Genomic DNA, 19664 nt, shown 5'->3' with positions numbered 1-19664 from the left:
CATAGTTATGCATATCACATTCAATGTATGCCATATTCTATAAATAGAGCCCAGTTAATTTTACACACTGGACCTTTATTGAGACAAAAATAAAAAGTTAAGATGCATTCAGACAGGAGCCCTGCTGCGGTGAAATTCCACAGGGTTCTGCAGCAGTGAGGTGTTTCTATATTAAACACAACCGCTGGGAAACAACCAGGAAATAACTTTTTGTTTCTCTGATTAACTGGCCTTATCGAGGCAGACGCTCACACGCTCTTCTTCACTGCCTATGTCTCTCAAGGCTCTGTCTCTCTCTCTCTCAAACCATCAGACACAAAATAAAATAACCAAACCAAAATAAACTTCTTTGTGTCTCTGTTTTTAAGTGTGGACTATGAGCCAAACACAGATCTAGAAGCTGGTTCGTGAAAATGAACAAAGCCAGAACACAGCATGTAGAGTATCAGCGTTTATTTGATGAATCCACCTGAATAGTCTCAATTTCAGAGACATTTTGGGCTGACTGTGGAGGTTTGACCGGTCTGAGCGTCTGATTGTCAGTGTCGGGCTGCATTTTTCCAAAACTTGAATCTGGCTCAACTTCACAGCCAAAATGGACCACCCCCACTCAAATTAATGGAAAAACTTGTTTTTGCTACAGCGCCAGATCCTGTCTGAATGCAGCCATAGCTATAGACATAAAAAAAGGACTGAATCTTATAAGCAACTGAATGCCTAATTGTGACATGAAACTACAGCATTATAGTATATTATAGTTTGAAAACCATGGATTATTTCAGCTTCAAAAATTTTAAATTCAAATGTCCTATTAAAGGTCCAGTGTGTAGAATTTAGTGGCACCTAGTGGTAAAGTTGCAGATTGCAACCAAATCAATACACTCCTACGCCTCACCCTCTCGTTCCAAGTAGGAAAACCTCTGGCTGCCAAATATCTAGATCAGTTGTAGTTTGTCTGTCCTGAGCTACTGTACAAAAATGGCAGATCAAAATGCCAGACTCCATGTAAGTTGCTTTGGATCAAAGTGTCTGACTAAATGGAAATGGAAGAGGACCCACTCTTACTGCATATAAAAAGGGCTCGCTATAAGACAACAAAAACATAACGATTCATATATTCAGGTTAATATTCACAAATGAAAACATCCTAATGAATAATAATAATAATAATAATAATAATAATAATAATAGAAGTAACTTTATTTATATAGCACCTTTTACAAAGTGCTTCACAGAGCAGTAGACCCAACAAATTGATGGAATCAAAGAAAATAAAAGAAATGATAAAAGGACAATTAATAAACATAGAAAATTAACAGATAAAAATTAAAAATAGAGTAAAGAGATAAAAAATTAAAATAAGATAAGTAAAAATAGACAACATCACAAAAAGGCCAGTCTGTAAAAAACTTTAAGGAGTGATTTAAAAGAATTCACTGATTCAGCGAGCCTTATCTACTCGGGCAGGTCGTTCCAGAGTCTAGGGGCCCTGATCGAAAAGGCCTGATCACCTCTAGTTTTTAACCTCGACCCTGGAACAACCAGAAGTGATCCGCCCGAGGATCTAAGGCTGCGAGTTGGCTTATAGAGGGTTAGCATATCAGCAATATATTTAGGAGCCAGACCCTTGCAGGCTTTAAAAATGATCAATAAAATCTTAAACTCAATCCTAAAACACACAGAAAGCCAAGCCAGTGGACTGAAGCTAAAACTGGTGAGATGTGATGTCGTCTGTTAAAACCTAGCTGCTGCATTCTGGACAAGTTGGGAGTTGTGTGAATATTATATTTAATTTCTGCAAAGAAATACTCCCAAATCTGGACCTTTGTTGATCAATCTTGTATCTAATAATTTAAAAATGGAGTATTGAGAGGTTACATAACAAAATATAAATGATTAGGGTTATGGCCTTTCATGGCTTCCATACATATGAGACAGATACAGTATTTCTGCTTTAAAGTTGCATAGTAATAAAAGAAAACAGGCGTGATCAGTGTATTAACTGCAGCTAAACAGCAACATGTAATGAGGTATGCTGTGTGTCTGTGTGAAAGTTAATCATTAACTACTGTTTTACTGACTGTACGCGGGCGGGTGTCGGAGTGTTGTTGGACCGGGCCCAGCTCGTCTCTCCTCGGTGGATCATGGAGCCGCCTGTGGATACGGTAAGTCGTAACTCCGCCCCCCTCGGAGCTGCAGTCAAGGATGTTGGAGAGAAAGAGGGAAGTAGTGACACACTCGGGGACAGTAACCTACACTATCGTAGCATTTTCGGACATATACCCTCTTGCTAATGAATAATAACCCGGTTATTTCTTCTTGGAGGTGAGTGGAATGATACTCTTCGGACGTTACGTTTGTTTTTGAGCTGTTAAAGCCGTTAAAAGTGAACGTTAACTTAAAATGTTTGGGTCATTATCGAGTTTTTTAAAGTATTATATAAAGAAAAAGCGGATATTTAAAACATATTAAGAGTCACCCTGTGTTAGTACTCTGATAATATGAGTTTCGGTTAATCTAGTTAAGTTACAGCTTCTTTTTTTTTTGAACAGGCAGTTAGGGACAGTTGGTGTGTTAGCTTACAACGGTCGTATTCATCTAGCTCAGACGAGCCTGAATGCATGCATGCCTCGGCAAGCCCTTTGTTACTCTACCCGCCGGGATAAATGCCATCATTCATCTCAGATTTTCTAATGTTATCCACTTACAGTTAAGTATCACTCACCATGTGTGGACAAATTCATTTGTTGTTACACCCCTCCCATTGTTTTTTTTTTTTTTTTTCAAAAGGCTGTAGGAGGGAGTGTACACACACACACACACACACATGGTGTTTCACTGGAAATTAACCAGGAATGAAACTGACAGTTCATCTGAAAAAATAGTTTTGTATAGGTCATCAAAACAAGTTTCAGTTCTGGTGTAGCTAATCTTTAAATCCATAAAAAAAAAAAAAAAAAAGATTTATTCAGTAGTGACTAAAATAGGAACAGTCCAGTCATTAAACTGCTCCTTTTAAAAGTTACTGCAGATACAACAGTTGTGTTCAGAGTTACCTCCCCACCTCCTGTACATACATAACCCTGTGCTAGTTTGTGTCTCAAAAAGGTCTGTTTAGGATTTAAAAAAAAAACCTTATCATATATGGTCTGAGGCAGAACTATGTGTATGAGTGCTTCACACAGAAACAGCAGCGGCTGTTTTAATAAAGACTGATGTGAAGAGAAACAAACAGTAAAAAAAAAAAAGAGTTGGAGAGCTAAAAAAGTAGGTCAGTGTTACTCAGCATATTTTATCTTGCAGAGTTGAAGTTCAGGTGCAGTCACATAGTGAGGTTGCCAAAAATACCAATACTTTGATACTGTTTTGAAGCTATAAAACAAAAACAGATCTGCAAGCACATTTTCAACCCGAGGCTGCACAGATGAAACGATAGGAAAGAAAAACAATATCATTAATTCATTATTATCAACATTACTACATATGTGTATGTGTTCAGCGACTTGTGTAAGTTGCTAATAAAAATCGAAAGATGTGCTGAGTTTTGGTTTGTTACTAGTATTTGTATTGAATTTGTATTGAAATTCTGTCATTTTTTTATGGAAATTTAGCATCTTTACATTTTCAGTCACCACTGACATTTACATGCTCCTTCAACATATGATTAATACTGTAATTATGCACAGTACTGAAGATAGAGGTGAACAATGTGGGCAAAATTACAGGGCATTACTGCAGTGTTTGTCTTATTGTATGTTATTCATTTAAGTGTTGAAAATCACGTCATAAAAACATAAAGTCATGTTTGACCCATTAAAAGACACTGCTGGTCACACATTGCCATTGAATATAGCCATGTCTTGTAAGAATACTGAACCATAGGAAACATTAGGACTGTGCACAAAGACAGTATTACTGTACACAGATCAGTTTCAACATCATAATTCCTTTGAAGGTAATTGCTTAAGATAACACCTCTCTCTTTGTCTCTCTTCTTTTATCTTTTACTGTAGTATTACTTATGTTTATTTTCGTCAGAAATGCTGATTTAACTAGCAACCAGATATCATGAATATTTTAGTTTGAAGCAGCAGCAGTAGACACCATGTTATCTTCACATCAGTGTCATCATAGAATAATTCACAACTTCATGACCTCATCCTACATGCAGTGGCCGATTAAAATTAACCCTGTAGTTCTGCACAAGAAGAAGCAGTGAATGATAAAGTGTTCTTGCACGTTTTTTTGTTGTTGTTTTTTTCCATTGGAGTCCATTTTAGCACATTATAGAAATGCAGCTGTGAAGTCTGTCTGTAAAAAAAAAAAAAGAGGAAATATATACTCTGTCAAGGAAAACTGCACCCCAAAGTCGTGAGGTTTATATTCTGCGGCGAAGTGGACATTTGGACTTTGATGTTCATGTTTGTGTGTTATTAAACCTGATTTCAAACTGTACATTTCTCCAGTGGTGCATGTGGACGCTTACTGGATTTCCACACGGCATCCCAGGAATCTGTGAAGTGGTTTAATACATTGATTGTTGCCTCTTTTGATACAGGAGTGCACTGGTAGAAATTGCATCTGCTGCGAGGCTTCTGTTTCTTTGTTGTTGACTCCCCATCAATACCATACCACAGTTGTATCTAATGTGAATGTGGTGTCTGAATAATGTATAGCTAAATTTACTGCTCTTTTAATTTGGAGTTTGTGAAATCGTAGGCTTGTCTAGTTGCATTTGCAGTGTCAAATAGTATCAGATCTTCACTTCCCTTTTTCCTACCATGATCTTATCTATTTTTAGCTGCTTACACCATAACACGCCCAGAAAACATTGTGCCTTTTTTCCCCCCTTTTACAATAACAACCCACTTCATACCAGCAATATCAAATTATTGGCCAAGCTTTTGGAATTTCTTTCCCTGCACTCCCATGCCAACCTTAATTCAAAGTGCATGACACATTATCTCAAAATATTTGGACCGGAAATGCTTTGAAACCCAAAGACTCGTGAACCTTAAAAGGATTTCTGTGGGTACTCTGGCTTTGCTATAAAGATTTTAATGGTGCAGAGAGTAGTTTGATTTACGTTTATCGTTGCACAGAAAAGGCTCATTATTCTCTATGTTTCTTGGGAGATCCAAAGTGTCTTCACTCGTGCACTGCTTTGTCTTTCTCAGTTTTAACAGCCTGGCTTGCATATGACAAAGTTTTCTCTGAAAAGGCCCTCAGAAGTTAACTGTTTTGGGTTATACATTGCAACATACACACATGTATTTACACACTTGTTACACCAATGATTTGACCGACTTAGCTTTGCTTTTTGTTTTTAAGATCAGGAGTTATTTAGGTCTTATCGTAAGGATTGCAAGGAACTCCTGGACTGTGAACAAGGCTGAGGTATTGCGTAGTAGCTCACCGTTATGCAGGTTTGGGCATGCAAACTCTTGGAAAATGGCGCAATGTAACTCAATATAATTAACTGCCTGTGGAATGGTTAGGTTGAAGCCAAGGTCCTCTTTAAACAAGATGCCTCTGTCTTATAATAGCTTTGAAATGGAACATTGATTTGTTTGAAGTGCTATTGTCAGCCAAAGATGGGTAATTTAATATGTAAAGACCCAAGTTTTAGTTTAGGGAGTCATCGCTCTGAGATATTGTGGTTGAAAGTGAAGAATGAGTGGGCAGTTTCAATTGTTCTGACTGTTTAGGAGCATGCAACACACACCACTGACAGCACACTCTCCTACGCCTGATCATGACTGTCTGCTCACTCAGCCATGATCTGTTTGTACCCTCCACACATAGCATCAGTGCAACCAAACCACCTTTTGAAAATGTTTGATTGAAGTTTATCAGGAGGATGCCATTTTATTGCTGCCATCAAAGGTTTTGTTTGTCTTTAAAAAGTTCTTGTTAAAGCAGAACACTCCTCTTTACCCTTCAGGCACTCTGCCAGCTGACTGTTGTGCCTCTCTGTGTTACAGCATGGGACTGGTCCAAGAGCTCGGTCTGTAGAGAAGGATATGCTTCAGTTGAAAACATCAGCATGTGGAACATGGAAAAATAATTTTGATAAGCAGCCCCTACCTTCTATGAATCCTGCAATCACTTTCGATTGCTGTTGTTGTTGTTGTTGTTGTTGTTGTTGTTGCTGCTTGTGAAAATGAGAGATTGAACTTTTGGGGGTCAAACCCTACAGCTGATTTACCTTTGGTTTACAGCTCATGTACATGTCATGTACAGATCACATAGAAAGATAGAGTTTTACATTGTAGCACCCTGGTTGAATTTCAAGCAATGGATGGATGAGTTTAATTCAATTTATGAGGCTTATGAAGTTATGATTATTGGAATTATTGTGAATATAACTAAATGTATAAGGTCTTTTGTTTAGCACCTAAAGCAGACAACAGGAGTCATCCCTTAGTTTGAGGCGGCCTTTCAAACAGAAAAAACACAGAGGTGTAATGTTAAAATGGCTACAGTACTGCTTGTATGCAAAGTTGACATGAGAATGGAAACCACAAAATTAAAATTAGGAATATGCCACAATAAGGATCAGTAAGTCAGCAAAATATGTTAGTTCATCCTCTGTTGACAAATGTCAACAACGACTTCCTTGTTGAAAAACATTTACCAAAGTCATCTTAGATAATCTTCTGCAAACAATGAATATCCATGCCAAATCTAATGGCTACTTGGCCAGACAATTTCAGCATCTCCATGGCACAGCTAACATATTATGTTATCAGTTATGTTATGTTGTGCTGGTAGTTAATGTAAACATGGTGTTTAGTGTCTAATCAGATGAATCAACATATTGCTCAGCAGAATTAAAATGTCACTGACTTTTTGAACTTTAACACATTTCCTTTTTTTGCTTTAAAGACATTTGCAGTTATTTGAATTTGGTTTGCTTTCGGGAAACAGTCCTTTTGACTGGCAGTGTTAACACAATAATCTCATGTTACTGTCGCAGCTCACACTGTCAGTGTGGGCAAGTCCCACGTACTGTACAAATTTGCACTTTATGTAGTCGTCCACACACTTACTGACCGTGTGAGACGTAGAGTCTGTGTGAGGATGAACATTTTCTGAACATCATCTTACGAACTGTTTTCAGCTATGTCTTCAATTTTAATAATGAAATAATTACAATTCCCACTATTATTCATCCCTCACTCCTCACACTGGTGCTTCGTAATTTTAATCACACTTGTTCTATAGGCCTCTGAGTAAGTGCTCGTGTGAAGTTAATGGATTTTATGAGTTATAAGTTTAAGGTTATGGTATTAAATTAATGAACACATGGTAAACAAATAGTTTCACATGCTTTTTTATCCGTGTCCTTGTCACATTAAGATGCAAATAGGCATTGGTAGATGGTATGAAGTCATCAAGTATTTATCGGAAGGTCAGTTCCTCATTTAGCATCAAAGAGTTTCAGAATAAGTCCAAAAATGGCACTCGCCACAGCTGGGCATGCACAGTAAGATAATTGTTCATAACTCAAACTGAGTCATAGTGTTGAATTGTATCAGTGTGTAGGGACACCGTTATGTTAAATGTTCAGGATTGCTTTAGTTGAGTGTGAGTAAGCAAAAGTAAGTTTCGAGTGGTTGTGACAAAAGGAAGTATGTTGTGCAATGTTTTTTATAGGTCTGAACTATTACACATTCACACTACTGTCACTAGTGCCTGTACGTGACATGTTAAATGATTGACTTAAGGTCACTTTTGCTTTCATAGTTACACATTCACACCACTGTCACTAGTGCCTGTACGTGACATGTTAAATGATTGACTTAAGGTCACTTTTGCTTTCATAGTGTTTGATAATAATTCAAAAGAAGTTGCTAGACTCCTGTCGTATTAATTTGAAAGGTTCGACTTTATCAACCACAAACTACTTTTAACACGTTTTTTTAGTATAGAGAATACACTATTATGAATAGTGTATAGTTTTAAGATTATCTATGTAGTTGTGAGTATTTGTACTCTAATCACTCCATTTGAAGAGAAGACTGGACACAGCTGCTGGATGCATTCAGATTCATCAACCAATAAATAATGAGGCTGGAGGCTTGAGTGGGATACAGTTTGGTGGAATGAGATTAAGCTCTTGCTCAGTGGGTATTGACTATGAATATTTGTTACAGCCTGCCTAATGTACAGCTGCCTTTGGCCAGTCCTCTATTCAATCACTAGCTTCTCTAAAAGAATGAAATGAAATCCCCAATTTCCTCACCTTACGAACTAAAGTCAAATTTTCCAGTATCATGGGGAAAACCACATCTTTGTCATGAGCTCTTACTCACTTAGTCAGTGACAGGGCACCGTGGTAACGCTTCACTTATTGATTTTAGCTATTTTCACAACTGAAGTAGATTTGAAGATTTCTCAGCCACTACAAATGAAAGAGAAAGAAGGCTCAGCTTGGCACTCACAGCACCCTAGTTCAGTGAGACTCACTCTTTTCTCCACACAGTGAGCAGCAACAACAAGCTTTTTATTGCTGTGGAGGCACGTAGTGTAGTTTCTCAACAATTCCTTTGGCTCAGATGTGAGAAGAATGCCAGAAATATCCAGCGAGTGAAAGAGTTGGCTTGATTTTGAGGTAGACACAGTTGATGTCTCAATATTTTTTTCCATGTGTTTGTGTATGATTAAAAAAGAAAGTATGAGTATGCTCTACACTCAAGTGTTACCCACACAGATTGCAATAAAATGTCTAATTATGATGATCATGGTGTTTCACAGTCAGAATGTTGTTGTTTTTTTACACTATCATGACATATTTAGTTAATTGTCCAACAATACACTTAAGCTTATGTTTATACAGCAAAGCACCCTCGTTTTGCATGTTTGTCAAGCGCCTACACGTCACATAAGTCACCGTTAGCGTGCTTGGGTCAAGTGGCATTGGTTAAACTGCTGTGTAGAGTGAGTGTGGCAGAAAATGAAACATGATCTCTTCCCCACACCCCTACATGTGGGTTATGTATGGGGTTTGTAAGATAGGGACAATTTGTCCTGACTGCATTTCCAACCTGTCAAGATGTATTTAAAAATCCTACAGCTCTGAGTGCAGTACACCCTGTCTCCAGCTTTAACACTGCCTTTGGCATCAGGCAAATGGGAATGCACATAAACAAACACACTGACACATTCTCAGTGCAGGCCTCTCTCTGGGGGAAGAGACCAAACCATGGTGACACACTCGCAGAGGAACATGTGATATCACAGGACACAAAGGGAAGAGGGTGGAGGTGGCTCACACGCATACACAGTACAGTACATTGCAGTACAGTACAGTCCCATTGGTTAATGGTCAAGTGAGCCAGCAAATAATTAGACCACTAAGAGACAGACATACAGAGACACTTGTTGTGAATGGTACTTTCCATGTCATGTGATGATATTAGCTATGGATGATGTCACTGGCATGCCTTTTCGTTGCTCTGTCACGCGACTCATTGGTATCTGTGGACCACAGTGAGTGATTTGAACATGAATCAAATTGTTTATCCCCTGTTTGTTTTTGTACATTTCCCTCGTCTTCTTAGCAAGGTTAGACATGACTCAATTTGACTTTGAGCATTAATTTCTTGTCACGAAAAAAAACAAAAAACAAAAAAAACCTTGACATACTGTATGTAATATGCCCCAGAACCATTCACTACACTTGGAAAAATTCATATTAGCTGGATATGGTTTGCACATGAGAGAGAGTACACAGATAGTTAATGATTATGGGGGGGAAGATCCATGTTTGTTTAGCAAACATGCCCTTATGGTGCTGCTCCTTTCTGATGTCCTACTGTTTCTAGACATAGGTGTGGACAATCACAGTTATGGATTCAGTAAAAGTAACTGAATTCATTCATTCATACATTCACAGTATGCTTGAACAGGCCTGCTGCTTACCGCCAGTAGAAATTAATTGTCTCGTTTGTCAACATTGCTATAATCATTAAACAAATCAGTACATTAAATTATCTCAGTAGCCAGCCTACTCTAAAGCTATCTCACCATGAGTGGTGCCATACATTGAATTTATCTTCATACCCTATATCAGGAGTCTCAGTATATCAGGGAGTGCTTCTTTTTTTTTTCCAAATTACTTTCAAGCAATACAAGCCGAGCAACTTGTCTTTCCCTCTCTTGGCTGTCATACCTAAATGTGTAGTGAGAAAGGAGAAATCTTCTTGTAGAGCAATGTCACTCAAGATATTATTTCTACAAAATGTCAGGTTTCTTCTTGCCAATAAGACAGGATGCAGAAGAAGAAATGATGCAGTTGCACAATTAGGCGCTGTTTCCTAAATGCCATATGTGAAGTAAAGGCAATTTTAATTAATAGCCTGGGCAAAAATTCAATTCGGAACTCTTAGGATGATATCATGGTATTGTTTCAAAATATAACTTCAGGCTGGCTGAGTATATGTGACGGTAAAACCATGTTTCCCTGGTTAGTGCTTAATACTCTGTAGGTTTCTATCTCTGTATCTTTTTTTCTTCCCCCTGGAGAAAACAATTTGCAGTTTGTCGCCATTAGTTTTCCTGTGTGGATCCTAACAACTGTCTGCCTACACTGATAGACTATGATCAGCAGTGGTCCCACCGCCACTTTAGCACTCTGTCCATTAGCCAAATTCCTAGCTATTTCATTATGTAAGTAGATGAGTTGCAGCCCCTACCCACGACTCCACTAAACCACTGGCTGGATTGTTAGTAGACTCCTCTCTGTCCCAGGAGGACTGAAACAGGCTTTCTGCCCAAGCTTGAAATATTTATCACCCATAATTGAAAACACTGTTGGTAGAATTGAAATGTACACCCTTATTAGCTTAAAGGTATTATAGAAATGTTGTGTTTTTGGGGGTGGAGGGGCGTGGACACTACGTAAAGCCTTGTCTAACTGTGCTGTGGCTCTGTAGTGAAAACTAGGCTATTGACTGAGCTGGTATCAGATTTCCCTGCTGCTGCCATTCCTGCCGCAGACACCCCAGGTCTCGCATTGATTTTCTAAACCGCAACTCCAGGACAACTTCAAGGCTTTCAAGACCATAATGACATAATGGATGTGTTGGCCAAGGCTTGTGACATTATAGGTTTATGTATGCGATGCCTTTGATTTCTCTGGAACTATTCAGTGTAATGCTACGAGGCACTCTGAGCTCCAGGAATAGACTGGCCGGTTGTTCCGCTGTTGACCGTGATTGGCAAAGACTGGAAGACGGAGATAAGTGAGTTTAACAATATTATTTCATGTAATGAGCAGACAAGAGGCTTGTGAAAAGTCTAATCACATCAACTCAGCAATGTGCCGTTTGTGCTGCATGTGGACACATGTGTAGTTCATTAAATACGATATGTTGTTTGTAAACACTGACCATAAGTGATCTTGACAGTCGTCGTTCTGTTATTTTATACATAGTTTGGTGTAAAATATGTTTTAGACCCAAGCTGTCGATCTCATTCAGAGAAACTTATAATGAATGTAAAAGTAGAATATAAAGCTCCAGCTGCTATTATATCAGCATTATTATATGCAATCAATAAAAAGAAGAGCAAGGTTGTTTTCAAGCTGTGGAAAAGGATATGGATTACTCACCACCTGGAGGATGCATGATGATTTGAGAGCACTATTGATCGCTGCCATCTGATGTCATGGGGTGTCACTCCTAACAGCTAAACAGCTGGCGTATCAGTTGCTTTTTCATTAGTGGTCCAAATTCATACATTAAGTGCTGCAGAATTGATTTCTGGTTTATTTAGTTAGCAAACTAGTGCCCTTTAATTTATTTTTAAAGTTCCAGTGTGTAGGATTTAGTGACATCTAACGGTGTACTTGCTAATTGCAATGCCTTTACCCTCTACTCCTATGATGGCTGTGAAACATGTGAAAAACATGAAGGGCCCAATCTAGAGCAAGTTTTTAGTTTGTCTGTTTTGGTCCGCTGTGGAAACACATTGGTTCAATATGTTTTAATAAACTGTAACAGACCAAAAATGCAAACACAAGCCCAGAAACAGTTTAAATGGATCATTAAAACCATGGGTGATAGTGAAACTCAAGGGCAGGGTGAGCGGATGAGGTCTTGAACTGTGAAGGGGTGTGGGTGGCAGTGGACTTCTGAGCAGGTGCTAGTACGAGACTGAGTTGGATGTGACAAGGGGAGTTCCTGAAACACAGGGAAAGCAGTGTTCAACAGTAGTTACAAACGAGTAGGGTTGGCTGTTGTGTTGTTAACACGAAGGAGACTGAATGATCTGCCGGTGTCTGGAAGGGCAGGGCTTTATTGAATGATGAGCAGCAGGTGATGAGGTGACAATCAGGTGAAAGACAGACACAGAATAGAGGGGGAAACAATAGGCAGATAGAGGACAAAAAGCCACCATCATAACCCGTGGCCCGTGGCATCTGATGGATATTATATTTCATTTTTGCCTGTAAATAGTCCCCCTGTATCTAAAATCGAATGTATTTATTTTGCCAAGGTAGCTATGCCTTTAATATCTCTGAGCATTGCATCAATGTGATAAAGTGTCTTGATTTCCCAGGTATTTATTTAACTCGGTTAGGAAACTTAATATTTTCAAAGGGAATATATAAATCACAGTGACTGACACCTTTAAATTAAATAAATGTATTAATTGTGATTGATTAACTCTAAAAAAAAATCATGAGGTGAATTTTAAACCTCTTACACCAGAGGGTTGTAGACAATAACAGAAGTTTAATGTTTAATATTTTGTGTACCTTTTTTGTTTGTTTATTTATATTTTTACACATACTCATGGTGAAACACTCTGGAAGACTCTGCCCCTCCTTTCCTTTCCCCTTACAATTACATTAACTTGAATCAATTTCCTAAGCACCGCATAGCAAGACAAGGTTACTATCTGTAATATAACACAATTTCTCATCTGCTCAAAGTGAATGCAGATGCTCTAAAGGATCACTTAAGAAATTACTTCTGAAGGTAATCAAAAAGAAAGCGAAGCTAGCAATGACTGTTTTAGCCGATTAAACTGGAGGAGAGCCAGCTCTGGCTAAAGAGACTGTTTGTTTGGATAGACTGTAATTGTTTCCTTTTTGAGTTGTTGTTGGGGCTATAAAGGGATAGGGTGGGCCCTCTGCAGTCCACAAATGGGCCACACACACACACACACACACACACACACACACACACAACCTTGATACACAAACATTTAAGTTTTTAAAACGTAAAACATTTTGTATGATTCTTTAAGCTCTTATTTCTTGGTTAGATGAAAATTTGATCTTGATAAAATATTTTCATTGTGCCACATTGATCTAGTTCACATACACACAGGATTATAGCATCAACATGTGAGTTCATATTTCTCTGCAGAGACATTTAATCCCTCATCCACTATCATCATCATAATTATAGACATTAGAAATCACAGATAACATCTTGGAAGTTTCATGGTGTAACAGTATGCTCTATCACACACTTATTATTATTATTATTATTATTATTATTATTATTATTATTATTATTATTATTATTATTATAATCATTAGTTACAATAACCCTTAAATTAAGTTTTCATACCAAGGTATACATTGTATCTGTGCACCACTGTAACTATAATATAAACTCTCCTACAATACTTATTTACACATTTGCAGTGCTGATGGAGCACATGTGGTGTTGTGATAATTCATCTAAATGCTTCCTAGAATCTCTTTTGCCAAGATAATCCATCCACCTGACAGGTCTGGCATAAGATGCTGATTGTTTAACTGTGACTTGGACTGCTCACAATAAAGTGCAGTTTCATATTGAAAAATGTGCTCACTAACACAGTTTATAACAAACGTGTGTACAACATTTGAGAGAAATAAACCTTTTGTGTCTAGACTTTAACATGTGGGAAAACTGGAGCAAAAACACATGATGTATTTTTATTTCTGTGTGTGAGTGTGTGTTCTAAAGTTACATTGTTGATGATTTTCTCTTCTGCAGCACTCTGACAGTATGGCATCACAGGGGGGGGAGGAGCCTCCTCCAAACGGAGGTCAGCCAGATAGCCGTCTAAAGAGCAAGAAGCCACCCAGCCTTGTAATAGCCATCCCTCCACCTGAAGCGATGATGTCCCACGACCCTGCAAAACAGGTAGGCTTTCACTGCCTGGCCTCTTGAGTCAGGGTGTCACCCAAATGTTTATCACAATGACTAATCACTTCCTTTCTAACTTAGTGCTGGTGTGACGCACTTTCACATGTGCAGTGAATAAATAAAAACTTTTAAGAGTACCCTGAGGCTGCCATCTCTATTATTGTAGCTAATATTTACTGTCTTTTGTTTTTATGTTGCTAAGACTCTCTATAACTCTTGACAGTCTGCTTTTACTGCTTCTGATTTTTGATCAATATAATAATTGTTTTATTTTCACTTTTGTGAAATAAACTTCAGTTGATTAATACTTTGGGAAAAGATCCAATACTTAGCATATATAAGGGATTAAAAAAAAAATTTTAGAAGTTCAAAAGAAGTTGTAGGAAAAATGTATTTGATTTGGGATTAACACGTGTTAATGGGAGTGGCATGCTCTCCCTCTGTTTCTCTGAATTTGCCATTTGCTAGGGCAGAAAGGTATTTTGGACAGCTGACTTCCAGCGTTTGGGCACGAGGCCATATATTTTTCCCCTGTGGGCCCTATGCTTAGAACACACACAATGGTAGTCAGAGTTTATTGAGCATGCTGCAGTTAAAATGTTCATCAAGACCAACTGGTGTAATAAATATGCAAATATAGTGCAACCTCAGGCACTCATTGTAAGTTAGAACTACTAACTAACAAGAGGAAGAAGAAGAAGAAAGTAGAAAGAGACCCCGCATTCAGGCCAACTGTGGTATTCACTAAGACAAATTTAAATAATATTAAGTCTAGAAATGCTTTCCTACATTATGGACTCTAGTTAATACTAATTCACTAAAGTGTAAAGTCTTTGATGTTTTCTGGGTCTTATTCTATGTGTGCTGTTTTTGTCAGTGGTCACATTTAGAGGAGGAGCTGCTATGTGCAGAGAACAGAGTGTTGTTCTAGCCTTTTTAGCAATGCCCAACCATACAAAGTATTGATTTGTATCTACATTAAATGTGCACTTTTATGCAACCATCTCAATATGGGAATTTAGTCATGCTGCTGATCCTGAGTATTACAGTCATTACAATAATTACGTAATAACTTTCTTAATACTCCTGTAATTGAGTATCAATGTAAGGGTCCTGCAATAATTAAGTGTGTTTTATTCTCCAAATTAGTCAGTAAAGTGCTGTAGATCTTTATAATTATCCTGGTCTGTACGTGTTCTTAAAATAGTTTCTTATGTCTTCTCTGCCCTGCTTTATTTTGTTCATTGTAATAATATTATTCCTCCTTTTCTCTGGTCAGCCACTGCGCTCGTCTCTGAAAAAAAGTGAGGCTGGTCAAGCCTCTGGTTCTGTCTCAGAAAGCATGAGTGGAGCCCGAGATGGACGCTTCTCAGCCACAGACAGGAGAGCAAAGTTTAGTAGACAAACATCGCTCTCACAAAGCATCCGCAAGTAAGATGAAGAGTTTATTGTTTGTTTGTTTCATGCTTATTATTTTGTTCTTGCAGTCAAGTCTGACTATGACCCATTAAAACAACCAGCAAAGTGTATTATACAAGAAGGGCAAGTACTGTCCCCCACAGGTCAATTACCAACAAAAGTGTCCTCTTCTTGAGCCCTCTATCAATAGACAAAGGACAATTATTTTGTCAGTATTCACAAGGAAGTAATGCCTGATGCACAGTATAGTGTATAAAGAATACACTCTGTTGAGCTTTGTTTTGTTTGTTGTTTATGAGGCTTTTAACTGCTCATAAAGGCAGCGTAAAGTGTGCTTCCCATGCAGATTCACCTGCTATGCTCCACTGTGGAGCACATTCTCAGGGGCTGTGTAAGTTACTTGGAGAGGGACAGTACAGATGGAGGTCTGACCAGGGGCCTCATTTATAAAAATGTGTGTAGGAGTCACATTAAAAGGTTGCATACAGATGAAACACATAAAGTCCTTATGGACAAAAATATCCTCATTCATAACACAATCACAATTAACTTGCAATGTGCCCCACCTTTGAAAGCTTCACATAAGGCCCATAGCTGCCTATAAATAGCAAGTGAAATGTCCCTAATTAGTATTCAGTCACACTGACTGCATGAAGACGATCATGAAAAAACAGGCTAAAGAAAAAAGAGACTTCACACAGTGTGAAAGTTCTTATTAGGGAAGCTGAGACAAGAAAAAAATGTTGTTTTGTGGGCACACTATGGGCAATACAAATGCCAAAAAGGCGTAAGAGTGGCAGGATGTGGGGGGCGCAGTGAATGCTGCTGGTTCATGAGGTCTGACATTAAAGTGGACCCAAAAAAGTGCACTTGTTTTTGTGCCAGTGGTGGGGGAAAGATGACACTGAAACTGGCAGGAATTATCAGGGAAATCCCTCCTGAGTGGAGTAGTCACAGAGGTGAAGGGAGAGGCAGATGAGCAAGACTCACTGGATGACTTGGGTAGCCTCAGTAATTTGTATTCCCTGATTTAAAAGGAGAATAAACTAAATGTCTCAAAGTTATGTTTATACATTTATGTACAAAAATAACCAAGGCTTTATCCACAAAAAATCTCTTAGTCAAAAACACAAACACAAAGTTTCTTTCAGTCATTGCAGATGAGCAGCTGTGTACACCCAGGATCTCCACTTCACTTCATGCGCCTCCAGCCTCTAGTGTGTGATTAGTGTTACTTCTTTCTTTACCTCATACCTCTCAAGCAAAGTATTAGAGTATGTTTGGCTTATTTGTATACCTTCCAGAAAATGTTACAAAGGGCTTTACAATGAGAACAAAACAATTTTAAACCCCAGAAATAAAAGAAATAAAAGTTATTATAAAACACAATATATAAAAGTTGTCCAACAGCATTGCAGCCACCGCCTTCTTATCTGTCTTCTTATCCGAGACCGCCAAGCAAATGGTGCTGCTCGAGTTGCAGATCCCCTAGAAAGATCACAGAAGAGGCCCTGGAAACAGGCTGTTTGGAGAGCAAGTGTTTTGCAGCCCGCTGTCTAACCACAGATTTTAGCCATTTGGGCATTGAGGGAGAGAAGAGGAAGAGAGCCATCCACAACATGTAACAACACCAAAGTGGCAGATAAAGCATCAAGACAGTTGTTGCTTAAGAAAGGACAACAATGAGGCCAGATGTAGCTATCTATCAGGACACAAATTGGGGTCTGATCAGCCTTAATTCTGTCATTTGGAGGAGGGTGTATGATATTGACAGACATAAAATATCTGATATCTGATGTTGCCCAATACCTTGTGATTCCTGGAACGTCACTGAAGGTGTATCCACAGGCAACAGTAGACCTTTTTTAACAAGTGTTCAGCTCTTCGCCTTTGATCATAACACATTTTTTTCCATTGTTTAAATATTAATAGAAGTACTGCTGCTTCAAACATATGCTCTCTTGCTGTGTTAACATCAGCTGGCCTTGCTGTTTGACTCTATTATGTGATACTGAGGCCACCCTTTTTTTTGTATACCTCTAGGAATACAGCCCAGTGGTTTGGGGTTGGGGAAGACTGTGAGACCAAGCAGCAGGTATGGCACAGGAAGAGTCTACGGCACTGCAGCCAACGCTATGGCAAGCTGAAGGCCCAGTATAGAGAGCCTGACACAGCCACCAGCATCGAGCAGGGCCTGGACTCACCAGCCACACACAAAATGCCCAAGGTATTCTACATTCATAGATACATATGAACACTGTGAATCTTACATTCTGACTAAAGATTTATGCAACATAACTTTTCATTTAGCAAAATCTTATTCCTGATTCTTCTATGAAAATAAGTTGCACAGACAGCAAGAAGAAACAGGACAAGACACAGCAGTCTCTATGTCACTACATTTACACTGTATGATTTAATGTCATGACACTTCTGTGGAAGGGCAGGAGCAGAAAAAGTAAGATGGAGAATGTGAGTAGAGAGGGAAAATGTGTCTGGCTTCAATAAAGGGCAGCACTGTACGGTGACAGACGAAGACCATCTGTGCCACAGATGAATCATGTCACTACCCTCAGTCTGTGTCACACAGCTCTACTCATCTACATCAGCTTTTTGTTTTTCTTTTGTTCTCTATCTCTTGCCTCCACTCGACTACTACTCTGAATCTGTTTGCTTTTGCAATATAGAAAGCCAGTGAGAACAGTTTGCATCATTCCATTCCACACATGGACACATAAGATCAAGTGATTACAGCAGATCTTTAATAGGCTGTGGCCATTACATGACTTAAATATTTATGTCAGGTTGACTCTAATCTATGTTGTTTGGCAGATTGTGGATCCCCTGGCACGGGGTCGAGCCTTCCGTTGCCCAGATGAGACGGACAGTCGCTCTCCTAGGACACCCCAAATCCCTCAGGGGGGTCCTGTTACTCCGGGCCTCACTTCACTCAGCTCCTTTACCAGCCAGCGCTCCGGCTACAGCCGCTTCCCCAGGCGTAAGAGGGAGTCTGTCGCCCGCATGAGCATCCGAGCTGCATCCAACCTAATGAGGGTGGGTACAGTATAAAAAAACACCTGTGTTGTGTTCCAGATAGGGAACGGACAGTTATTTTACTCTTTGTTTTGCAATTACATTGATTTAAAGTTTGATTGCATTGGCTTCCCAGCCAAGCAGCATGTCTGTAACCACGGGCAAACATCCTATAGTGTAATAACATTAGTGCCACGCAGCCATCACCAGCAGATTTTTTTTCTTTTATTAAGACAAACTAAATGAAGATGAATGAGCTCTTTTCATCCATTTTACATGACAGACAGACTGCTGACAGCTGTCCTGCCATTTGGTTCTAAATCTAGACTAGTTACAAATGTTCCTCCCTAATAAAACTTTTTTTTTTTTTAAATAAGAAGGTTTTGAGGCTTCCTTGTTATGGAAAATTAAGAAAGTTTCATGGAGTCAGGCTGTTTTTGTGTGCATGTTTAACTGTTATAACTGATGACAGCATAAGTGCATAAGATTCCTTTTAAAAGAATTTGTTTTCAATCAGCAGAACCTGATCTACAAACATTACCTGTGTGTAAAATAACTTATGTTATTATTATTATTATTATTATTATTATTATTATTATTATTATTATTATTATTATTATTATATATGTGTATGTGTGTGTGTGTTGTTTAGGGTCGTAGTGGCTTAGCGGGCTCCCAGACAAGTCGCAGTTTACCCAAGAGGAGTTTTATTAGGCCCAGCTGGATGGACGAGGACACTGTGGACTCTGCAGACACGTCTGAGTCGCTTTTCTTCAGCAAGGTCAGCAGCCACTGTTGGTGTTAGTGCCTTGGCAGCAAAATCTGTTTGCTTTGACTTTCTTTGGCTTTTTTCCCCCCATTTTACTTCCTTTCCTTTCCTGCTTATGTCAGCAGTCACAGTTCTCCATTACTGTATTTCACTTTCACAGCTTGTCTGCTTTTTTTTATCAAACTACTTTTTTTAACAACCACTATCTTCTTTCTTTATCCTTCTTTCATTTACTGCTCTCATTTGAGCATATACACCTCTGAGACAACTCCCATCCCCACGTCAGT

General features: G+C 38.7%; 1 protein-coding gene across 4 annotated transcripts in view; it reads left to right on the top strand.

Annotated features, from left to right (window-relative positions):
• Positions 1–2104: 2104 nt before the first annotated feature.
• LOC104932978 (inactive rhomboid protein 2) overlaps positions 2105–19664 on the top strand; it is a 29574-nt gene continuing 12014 nt past the window's right edge. Inside the window, exons 1-7 of one of the 4 annotated variants that reach the window (XM_027283057.1) lie at positions 2160–2325; positions 2553–2709; positions 14004–14153; positions 15436–15587; positions 17619–17802; positions 18408–18629; positions 19261–19389. In XM_027283057.1, the coding sequence (XP_027138858.1) occupies positions 14016–14153; positions 15436–15587; positions 17619–17802; positions 18408–18629; positions 19261–19389 (825 nt within the window). In that variant the 5' untranslated portion in view covers positions 2160–2325; positions 2553–2709; positions 14004–14015. Of the gene's footprint in view, positions 2326–2552; positions 2710–11006; positions 11250–14003; positions 14154–15435; positions 15588–17618; positions 17803–18407; positions 18630–19260; positions 19390–19664 lie in introns of those variants that run through there. The other 3 variants (XM_027283055.1, XM_027283056.1, XM_027283058.1) reach the window with 3 other exon arrangements.

The sequence above is a fragment of the Larimichthys crocea genome, chromosome X (assembly GCF_000972845.2).
Source record: "Larimichthys crocea isolate SSNF chromosome X, L_crocea_2.0, whole genome shotgun sequence".
NCBI lineage: Eukaryota > Metazoa > Chordata > Actinopteri > Sciaenidae > Larimichthys > Larimichthys crocea.
Note: the sequence above shows the minus strand (reverse complement) of the source record. Positions and strands in the feature narration are given on the sequence as shown.